An 11,593-nucleotide genomic window follows, 5' to 3' on the forward strand; every position below is an offset into this window, starting at 1 on the left:
GGTAACACAGACTCAGGAAAAAGAACGACATATGTTCTCCCTCATATGTAGATCCTAGCACCAAATCCTTATAAGTGAGTATGTATCCAAACATAACTACAGGAACCAGAGTAATGAAAAGGAACCAGGGAGGTAAAGGAAAAGAAAGAATCTGAGAGAGAAGAACAGTAGAAAACAGGTGTTAACAAGAATGATGTGGATAAAAATGGGGTTATTTTTAAGGGGAGGGGGAGGGAAGGTTATACAAGGAACCTAGGGGTTAAAGGGAAAGAAGAAGCTCAAGAGAGGTGGGACCATAGGAGAAGGGTATTATTAAGGGAGAAATGGAAAAAATGGGGACACCTTAACTGGGGAAACCATGGTGGAAGGGCTAGACAATGTGAGAGATAAATAATGCCTAGCTAATTTGAGAAAACCAGAGGGAACCATATTGGGCCAACAACCTACTGACAAATTATACATACAACCAGATCAAAGAATGTAATATATGTCTAGGCAAGGTTTATATGAGAGCTTTTGGTCTTTGCCCAATCTTTATCTACATGGCACATGGTAATTAAAAGTACCAGACTGGTGGAACTGACCTTCTTGGATGTTTAACAGCCATACTATGAGGCCTATACTAATTTGGACAGAGGGATGTAAAGGGACAGTTTTTGCTCCTTTCCCTGCTAGGTCGACTAAGTTCCAGGGGAGTATGAGCATCTCTCAAGATGTCCTGTAACTGTGATAAGTCACCTGTCCTCTTGATCAAGGAGGCTGCGGAGACCCCACCAGATGGACCTGAACCAGTGTCCAGTCTACAACGAGGAGGGTCAACACAGAGGAAACATTTCCTCTATGCTTCCAAGCGAAGCCAGCCATGGTCAAGCAAGACCTTTAACTTATCTTCACATAGATGGAACTGGTAAAAGAAAGGAGCCAGGGGCTCCTCCCAAGCCCATGTGACCCCTGAGGAACAGATCCTCAAACAACCTTAAGAGTAAAAATAAATTGGTTTATCTGAGCCAACTGTAGGGTCTTAAACACCCAAAAGGAAAGTATAGCCAAAGATTAATGGGGTCAATATAATTTTTTAAGAGTCCATATATATAGCTAAAGGCTACATAACAAGCAACAATGACAGACAGATGACACCTTCCTTTGAGTTATTGGCCAAGGTGGCCCAAAAGGCTCCCAGACAGTAACCCCACATAGAACTGGGAAAATGAACAGCAGATCCCAATCTTATCTAAAGGAATATTGACAACTGATTGCTACTAGATGAGGAACAGCTGATCTTCCTAAAACAAGGATAGGCTGACTAGATTCAGCGGATGGACAAGCACTGGGGAATGGCTGTGGGTGCCTTCAACACAGTGGACAGTAACAGGGATGACAGAGTATATGGGCTCCAGTGTGGGAGCAGGGAGGCTATGGGAGTGTGCCTTTTGGGAAGTGGGTATATAGATAAATAAGATTGTGTTGGATGTTCTGTATAATATACACACAAATCAGCAAATTTTTTAAAAAAGACATATTTGAGGAGGAAGCATAAAAGTTTACTTCATGTTAAGTAGTAGAGGTGATTAACATTACCAGTGAAATCTACGACTTTATAGCCATACTCAGGTACTAAGGATCCAAGAGTAACTGACTAGTAATAATCAGATACATAGAAATTAAAGACACATGTGCAAACATCTAAGTGTTAGTAGCATTAAAAATGTAGGAAACACCATATTTTGAAATGAAATGGAGATCTTCTTTAAAGGGGAAAAACTCATTCAATTTTATGTCTTACAGAGTTTATACTGAGTTCCATATTGTATAACTGTATTAATTCAACTGTGAACCTAAAAATTTACAGCATCTTTTGAAAGAGATGTATCCTTGCTCTGGAATTTGTGACTGAATATGTTAAAGCTGTAATGACATGCTTCTAATCATGTGGTTATTAAATTTAAATTTTTTTTAAAAAACTACCAGTGACATTCCATCCCTAATAAACCACTCATAAGTCATATAAGGAGAATATGTTGATTGTTCTGTGTAATGGTCATCTAGCCAATAGACAGTGAGCATGAAGTGCTAGATTCAGATTCTCTTGGTGGGGGCTAGAGAGATGGCTCAGTGGCTAAGAGCGCATACTGAGGGAGGGGCTGGAGAGATGACTCAGCAGTTAAGAACACTGGTTGTTCTTGCATAAGACCCAGGTTTGAATCGCAGCACCCACATGGCAGCTGACAACTGTCTGTAACTCCTGTTCCAGGGGATCTGATGCCCTCTTCTGACCTCTGTGGGCATTGCACAATATGGGTACATTTCCTTACATGCAGGCAATACACATACACATAAAATAATAATTTTTTAAATTTTATTTTTTTTTTAAAAAAGAGTGCATACTTCTCTTGAGAGGACCAGAGTTCAGTTCTTAGTACCCATGTCAGGTAGTTCATAACTGTGTGTAGCTCCAGCTCCAGGGATATCCAGCATCTTTGGCCTCCTCGGGCACCCACATTCATATGTACACACACCCCCAACACACACACACGTATTCAAAAACAACAACAAAAAACCTCATGGACTGGCAAGGTGGCTTAAAAGGTAAAAGACACTTACCACAAACAAGCCTGGCAAACCTGAATTTAATTCCCAAATCCTGCATAAAGGTGGAAGGAAAAAAACCAGCTCCTGCAAGTAATCCTCTGACCTCACATGCTATCCATGGTACACAGGCGCACTCACCCATACACAGTACACATATATACACGGTACTATAATAAGCTTTAAAAAGAAAAAATCTCTTAAAAATAATGCCATGTTTTAAATGGTATTTGTTGTAGCTGTCTCGTGCTTCCCACGTAACTGAATAACTTGGCCACTGTGTTATCCAGCAGTAGATCTAGGCTGTAAGTCATTCTTTTGTTCTTTAGTTTTGTATCTGTCTCTATTCAAAGAAATAAAGGGAAGTGAAAGTAATACCAGCTTATTTACATTATTAGAATACACTAAACATTTCATAGTCCTGGAAAACTAGTGATTTCTGAAGGGGGAGCAGCAGTGAGGTTAATTGGAGAAATTCTATTAGAAATCAGTGGGTACTGTTATTTTTTAACCCCTTTGATAGAGCTGTGGACTGTTAATGATTGTAATCATCTGTGGTAAATTCTGATTTGAAGAAGAAGAATGCATAAGCTCTCCCTTAATTTCTGCAGTTTCTGTGCAATAAATTTTTTTAGCAAATGTTTGTAGCAAAAATATTTTTCTTATAACTTTAAGCTTTGAATAAATTGTACACATTATCATCAGCAGATATGTTTATTAAGATATAGATACATGTTTTAGATCTCCCCCATTCTGTTTCATTTTCAGATTAAAATTAGTAGAAGTTTACATGCAGACAGGAGTTGAGTATTATTATTTAGAGTTGAAGTGCACTTCTCTAAGCATTCTTATAAGAATCTAGATATGTCTTTTTCTGACAGATTTCACTACAGAATAGTGTTAGTGCTAATGGGCTGATCTATGATCCTACAAAACTCCCCACCTTTGTAATATTTGTTTTTTGAGACAGTGTCTTTCTAAGTAGCCCAGGCTAGCCTTAAACAGGCAGTCCTCCTTTCTCAGCTTCCTCAGTGCTGTGTTTACAGGCAGGTACCACCATACCTGGCTCGAAACAGTGTTAATTTATATATTTGGGGGTGGAAAAGTCCCTTATTTAAAAAAGAAACTACTGATACAAAACTGGTTCCCAAACGGAGGGCCAATTCTACTGCCCTTTTCTAGGAAGGACAAGCCAAGTGACACTCGTTCTGCTCTTGGAAGCCATTATGAACCAGCCCCTTCACATAACATCATTGTCAGTAACATTTCATGAGTCTTACATTTATTCCTAGATTTTAAGTTCTCATTAGAATTGTAAAATGAAACTAGATTTTTAATTAACTTACTACATTTTGCCTGTCTCCCTATTTACCTGTGCCTCAGGGGAAAGCAAAGAACCTTCTAATTTTGTTTTTATGGATCTTTTTACTAGAAGTTTTATTACTTTTTAATACATTTATCTATTGTGTGGCGTGCATACCACAGCTCACGTTCAGAGTTGTGGTAGTCTGTCCTCTCCTTCCACCATGTGGATCCCAGGGATTGACCTCAGGTTGTTAGGTTTGGTGGCAGGGCATTCACTTGCTGAACCATTGCACCAGTCTGGAAAGTTGTTTTTTTTTTTTTTAATTTTTAATCAGTTAATTTATTTTTATGTGTATGAGTTTTACCTGCGTGTTAAGTGTACCACATGCATGCAATGCCCATGCAGGCCAGAAGAAGGTGTCATATCCCCCTGGAACTGGAGTTAGACAACAGCTGTTAGCCTCCACTTGGGTTCTGGAATCAAACCCAGGTCCTCTGCAAGAGCAGCAAGTGCTCTTAACTACTAAGACATCTCTCCAGCCCCAAAAGTGTTTTGTTTTGTTTTGTTTTGTTTTGTTTTAATTAGACTAGAATAGCAAATAGTTTTTGCGCTTTGGAATAATCCATCAGAAAGGAAAGCAAATAAACTTTAATCATTCAGCAACCAAACCTTTTCATACTTACTGCAGAAAACGCAAGCCAAGAGATGACAGATGTGTGATGTTCTGTCAGACATTATCAACCACCCCTGAGAAGAAGAAATCCTAGAGTTGGTGCTTAGGAAAGAGAACACAGAAGACCTATCTGCCATGACTCATTGCTGCTGCCTTCCATGCAACTTAAAGTATTTGTGTTTTCTTGCAGTGACGTTGTATGCTTCCTGTGTTCTCCTTGGAGTATTCTTGAACAGCAGTGTACCTATATTCTTTGAGCTTTTTGTGGAAACTGTCTACCCAGTTCCAGAAGGAATTACTTGTGGAGTTGTCACTTTTTTAAGTAATATGTTCATGGGAGTGCTTTTATTTTTTCTCACATTTTATCATACAGGTAAGAATATGATTTTTTCTTTAATTTGCTGTCTAAATGTGTTTTGAGACAGACTTGTGGAACTGAAGGGTAGGGAACTTTGATAGAGAATTCCCACTAAAGCAAATTACTTATGTAAGCATTCACATGCCAGTAAAAGCAATAGCCACAGTTGTTTTTCTTGAAATGTGTTCCTCCCCACAGGCACCCTCACCCCCTAGAGCTTTGAATTAAATAAGAGCTGGGGCCATCATTTGTATTTTTAAATGTCTCTTCTCAAATGACCCCTGGCTAGTCCAATTGTCAAGTTCCCATTGAGAATCACTGGTAGATTACTTTTAAAATATACTTAGACTCTATTCTCTCAGCACAAGAGTGTAAATTAGTATATTTGTGGTTTAAAGCCTTGGGGATGAATAAGAGGAAGTCATACAAACTGGAAAGTTCTCTGAAATGTGCTAGTCCAAGAGGCTACATTGTTTATAGGGAGCCTCCTGACAAGCCTATGATTGGAATAATAACTGTTAACCTCCGTAACTGGAAAAATAACATTTTCAGAACTTTGAAAGCAGTGAGACAGACTCATCCCTGGGTCTTGGACAACTTCAACTTTCTCTTAACTGCGAAACATGTCTAAATGACAAATGAATTTCTAGGTTGTTAGTACTGAACATAAAGGTTTTGGCTCTGCTGTACCTGATGTGAGCTTGTGAACGAATGTAGTCATAACCCTTTTCTGTTTCCAATAAGGAAAAGCGCCATCATCAGGTGTTAGAGAATGGTCTTTGCTTTCCATTTGCTTTCTAAACAGTCATAACTTTTGCGCAGTAGCTTTAATCCACTTTAGTTGTGACACAGTGGAAACTGTTCTCTCAGTATTTTTAAAACAGCAATAGATGTCAGGTAATGTTATTCCCCAATGAATCTCTTTCTGTGGCCTCTAGTATATAACAGATATATTTATTGATCAGTTTAAAGCAGGGAAGACACCAATAACAGCAACTACTCTAAAAACTATTTCTATTACTCAGTTTTCCATTACTACAACAAAATACCTGAGGCTGGATACTACTAAGAAAAGTTTTATTTCACTTATAGCTTTGCAGTTTCAAGGGCATGACGCCAGCCAGTATCAGCTCTGCTCTGGTAAAGACCTTGTGGTGCATGGTATCTCATTAGTGGGAGAGATCACAGGGCAAGACAACAAGCTAGAGACAGAGGAGGAACAATGATGACTTCCCAGCAGACCCCACCTCTCATAGGTCCAGTGCTGTCACCACATTGGTGACTGCACTTCCATTACACGCCCTTTGGAAGACATAGTCCACCTTTTTTTTTTTTATGTCTAAGGTTTTATTGTTTAGACATTGAATATTATAGCTTAGATATTAGATATTACAGTTTAGATAGTAAATGTTAAATAAAATAAATTCAGTTAAAAGATTCAAGCTATGATGATAGCTTGAAAATGTTCTGGTCTTTTTTTTATTTAAATAAATAATTTATTGAGAATTTCATGCACACATATAAGGTGTTTTGATCAAATCCATGCCCACTCCCTCCCCTTCAACTCCTCCCATATCTCCCCATCACTTTTTTCTGATAACTTCATGTACTCTTTGTTCTTGTTTGATTTATTTGTTTATTTTTGTGGGGCTTTTGACTACTTTAACGTTCCCCCCTTCTGAAGAGGTATCCCTAAAATCTTTTACAGGCTCCCAAATACTTTTGACATTTTTGGCCTTTGGAACAGAGTATGTTACTAACAGGCCCAAGGACATTTTGGCTTTTAGCCAAGAAACTGGCTACTTTTCTTTGGGGTCTTTTTACCCTAACTGCCTAGCCAATTCCTACCTCCTATTCTTATCACACCATCTTCTGAACAGGTTACCCAAATTGCCAATAGGGAATCGGAACCCAGACCACTCTGGCTTCTTCCATGCTGAACAGGGACACGGGGTGAAGCACTTGGAGTATCCCTTCGGTGGGTCTATCTGAAAGACTCCCAAATTGCATAACTCTTATTTCTAGAGGAAAAAGAAAGTCCTTGAATCGTGACTAAGAGATGTGAAGAAGTAAAGGCAAGAGTAATTAGCATTATAAGTTCTAGAAGGGGAACTAGGAAAAAGTCAGAACATCGCAATTTTCAAATGTTCATATGAGAATCCATTGGAATTTCTTGCATAGTCCATCTCTTTAAACCATGGCACTGTCTTAACTACAAAAGAGTGCTGAGCATTTTGCTAGGCCAATTAGTACCTGTCACTTTTCTAGGTCCAGTTTTGATATGTTCAGCAGAGACTGGCATCTGGTGTGACTTAACTGGAACTGGTATAAGGCAGTGCCTATTCTCCATGCCACAAATCCATAGTGACTAGGTGTACAAGCTTTGACGTGGGCAGCTAAAGAAACACTTGGCACCATTTCTGCTGATTACTGCCCTAGTGACAAAACCAAAGATTTATCTGACTGGAGGAGAAAGCCTCCCTCTCTTCAGTTAGTGCTGGTTGTGTGTTCTTGCACATACCTGAATAGAGGTTAAGAGGTTTCGGACTAAACCCTGTGACTATTATGAGCAAATGAAACTTGAAATAGTAATTAACTTTAATCTACCAAGATGATTTTTCAGAGGAAATGGTCTCAGCAAACTTTGGCATTCTAGGGAGTGAGAAGATCCATGTGAAAGTGGGTATGCATCCTGAGCACCGCTGACACTCTGCATGTGTGTTCTGTTTCCTCCTAGATAATTAACTAGTCGATGTTATAGTGTGATCTTCCAGCTTCTGCTTTAAGCATTGCTTTGTGTGTGCTTGTGAGTACCCCAAGCACACAGTGCTCAGAAACCTGAGTTCTGCTGAAATGCTTTGCATGTTGATTAACTGATCCTGCCTTAACAATCCTGCAGCACAGGTCCATGTTCCTCAGGACTTAAAATAACCTAGAAACTGCAGATCTGAAGATTCCAGAAAACAGCTTCCACAAATAGCCTCTAGTGCTGCATCCTCGTACACAAAACATTTTATATAATAAATCAACTCTTTCATTAAATAGAGTATTGAAATGCCATAACTTGGTAACTTTAAAATGAAAAACTCATCGGATATATACTTAGAAGTCCTGATTTTGTTGTAGGTTTTTAAGAAGGCCTGGGTTTCTTTTGTTTGGGTTTGCTGGTTTTAAGAGAGAGGGTTTCACTATGTTGCCTAGGCTTGTCTCAAACTCATGGGCCCTAGCTATCCATCTGCCTCTGCATCTCAAGTACCAATAATGACAGAGATGCATCATCATACCCAGCTAAGTCTGGTTTTTAATCATCGTAAAGATCTGTGGTTTTTAGATCGCCTCTCAAGGAAGTACTAAGCCTCCTTGACAAGTTTTTTTCCTACCACAATGTGCTGTCCAGTGAGTGCACTGGATCGTTTTTCAGGGCTAGCCAACTCTGCCCCAGTGAGCACGTAAGAATGCCTTGCCTAGCAAGATAGGTTGCACCCAGAGTACTTGTAGACTAAGGCCACTGCTGCCTTTGAGGCTGAGTGTTATCTAGGCTCCTGTACCAGTACCATTGGGTTATTTGGAGCACTGGGCCAAAGACTGTTTCAGTTCTGCTTTGAGTACTTAAAAGCATGTCTGAAATTTGTGAGCATTTTTCTAACTTAGATTTTTAAATGTCATTTTCTAAAAAGAAAGTCACTTGTTCCCACCTATAAATTTGTAAAATTAAACTGCTTCCTAGGATATTTGCTTCAAGAACTTCCATGAGCTGTGAGAGCCCAGTGATACTTTATTCTTGTAACATCACATACAAAGTCAATCTGGGAATGTTGTTCTGTCCTCCACGCACTCTGTAATGTATTCTGGTTTATAGTTTGAAGTTGTGTTATCTGGTTTTGTTTATAAGCTCAGCAACAGAATTTGGGGTAGCTGACTGAATTGGAGGCTTTACTGTCATTGAAAAGGTTTAGGGACCTGGCTGAGCTGGGCAGCATTGGCTAATGATTATTGGAAGAACTGGAAGGATCTGCAACGTGGACTGTGAAGGACAATGTTAGGTCTAACAAGTAAAGTGTTACAGTGTGAGATATATGGGGTAAGCCTATGGAATGAAGGGAGTAGGGCACTGACCCAGGGAGCAGGGTGCCAGCTGGCTGCTCATGTTGAGGGAGAATGGAGACAAATTTGTTAAATGACCAGTTGGTTCTGGAGGGTTGTAGCTGGAAACAGTACTTGTAGGTGGTCCAAACTGCAAGCATGGTGGCTTTGAAGGGAAAGAAGAAGTGGGAGGCAAGCAGGGCTCCTGGAAGAAGGTAGGGTAAGCAGACAATTAGTGCAGAGATGCTGACCAGGCTCAGTGTGGGTGCAGAGCCCATGCACGGAAGAAAAGTGGCACTTGAGCTGCACACTGGCAGCGAGGATGAGATTGCCATGTGGTGAATGGTCATATAGGGCCCAGTTGTGTAGTCCTGTCTTCTGGTATGAATTTCTATTCCCTCCAATGAGACAAAGGGGAGGAGTACAGGAAACTGTTCAGCCTAACATAAAGAGTAAGAACATGGACATCTCAGTGGACTGGGCTGTTCAGTTTCTTCAGGATACTGAGCTCAGAAAGTCAGGGGCTAAAACTGATCAGCAGATGGGATGTTTGAGCATCCAGTGGCCTGCTCTCCAGAGCCTCTAAGCTGTGGTTTCTGTGGATGGTCTTCAGTGGGGAAATGCAGCCGTTCTCCAGTCTCTGATCATTTGCTTTCTGAAAAAAGAAGTGATTTCTAAGAACATTGACAGTTGACTGAGCCAAGTGAATTTACTGAAAGGTCGGTTGACTTTTCAGGGAGACAGTGAGTGAAAACCAAACTATGACACTAAAGAATAATTATGAGGCATTTTCAGACATTTCATCTGCACCCAGATAGAAGGAGTAATTTCACCACTCTAATGAAATTAATGTTCTATTTTGGCAATATTTGACAAATTCCATACATGTGTATTACTCTAGCTTTCTGTAAATTAAAATCATGTAAGATTTAGAAAATGCCATTGTCACAGACCATTGTGTTTAAAGTGTGGCCTTCAAGTCAGAGCGTACTGTTAATACAAACAGTATGCATTTGTCTATATTTTATTGTTGTTCTTTAACTGCTTCATCTTGCCTAGTAAAATTATCATCAGAAATCCAGACTCTGTAGTTAATATAAACACAGAAGATGCCTGGTGTGTCACTCCAGGGACTGTCAGAATGAAAACAGGACTGCAGGGGTCAAAGCTTTTCTAAGTATTAAGATTCCATGTACCCAGCTACAGCACAGAAAACAGCTTTTCAGAAAGTGCCAGTGGGATACTTGTCTGTGTTTCACACTCTGGAAAAACATGTCTGACTTTTTTAAATGCAGTCATCAAGAGATGAGGAGGCTGTTTTGTGAGCATCGTATAGAAAAGAAGCCATTGCAGCACTGGTTTCCCAGTCCCTTTTCTGGTTTCCAGCCTAGCATAAATTGCTCTTTTAGGGTGTATTAATTATGGATTGAACTAAAGCAGAAGTGTGGGAATCTCTAAGATGACTTTTTGAGATTAAGACAGTATTAGCATTTTTGTGGAAGGACAAAGGAAGATAGAGAGGGAGGAAGTAGAAAACTTACTCCCTCATTGTTTCATTGGAACCCATGAATGATATTGGACTAAGGAAGTTGTCCCCAGTCACCAAGGAGCTGCTTACTCAGAAGCCTTGGGATTGCTGGGCAGGTGGGATGGGCAGAGGGAGGCTGACCAGATGCAGGTGCCCAGCTAGTGGTCCCTGAAGCTCCAACAGCAGGCAGAGGCAGTGGCAGTGGCAGGTGAGTGGCCCAGGTATGTTCTGTCAGTTCCTAATTCATGACAGCGTTATAGAAGACACTGATCCTTGATGCCTTTAAATCAGATAACTCCTGAACCACCCGTTTGCATGACTTCTGCCGGTTTCTCAGTAATTAGCGTCATATATAACTGTCCATGCTATCGGGGGAAAAGATTAGAAAAGAAAAAATTAAATAGTTGCTGTGGTCTCTCTAATTGAATCTTGATTAATTTTTTAGTGTTTTGCTTCATTTTTCTATATTTTCTAATTTGTTTTTCTGTGGTTACTATTTAATGTTTTTGTTGAAAAGTGCATATTTCCATCTAAAAAAATATCAGAACATTATCTTGAAAATCAGGTGAGGGGTCGGGAAGATAGTTCAGTGGGTAAAAGCTTGCTGTACAAGCATGAGGACCTGAGTTCAATCCCTAGCACTCCCATGAAAAGCCAGACATAGTCACATGCACCTGTAACCCCTGTACTTTTGGGAGCAAAGATAGGAGGATCAACAGGTTTATTGGCTCCCAGTCCAGCTGGAAAAAGACAAACAACAAAAAAAACCCATGAACTCAAGGGAATAAGGCAAATAGTGAAGAAGAGAGCACTGACACCTTTGGCTGTGCCCGTGGGTGTGTACCCCTACATACACCCCCCATATATATATAGTGAAGAGGAGAGCACTGACACCTTTGGCTGTGCCCGTGGGTGTGTACCCCTACATACACCCCCCATATATATATAGTGAAGAGGAGAGCACTGACACCTTTGGCTGTGCCCGCAGGTGTGTACACCTATATACACCCCCCCATATATATATAGTGAAGAGGAGAGCACTGACACCTTTGGCTGTGC

At 40.1% G+C, this 11,593-nt stretch overlaps 1 protein-coding gene across 1 annotated transcript in view; it reads left to right on the forward strand.

Moving 5' to 3' along the window:
- Window positions 1-11,593, forward strand: part of Slc49a4 (solute carrier family 49 member 4) — a 145,050-nt gene that overhangs the window by 132,042 nt on the left and 1,415 nt on the right. Inside the window, exon 8 of the mRNA XM_008842951.3 lies at window positions 4,756-4,938. Within this exon, the coding sequence (XP_008841173.1) occupies window positions 4,756-4,938 (183 nt within the window). The remainder of the gene's footprint in view (window positions 1-4,755; window positions 4,939-11,593) is intronic.

This window comes from Nannospalax galili, unplaced genomic scaffold (assembly GCF_000622305.1).
Source record: "Nannospalax galili isolate Female #2095 unplaced genomic scaffold, S.galili_v1.0 scaffold18, whole genome shotgun sequence".
Lineage (NCBI taxonomy): Eukaryota > Metazoa > Chordata > Mammalia > Rodentia > Spalacidae > Nannospalax > Nannospalax galili.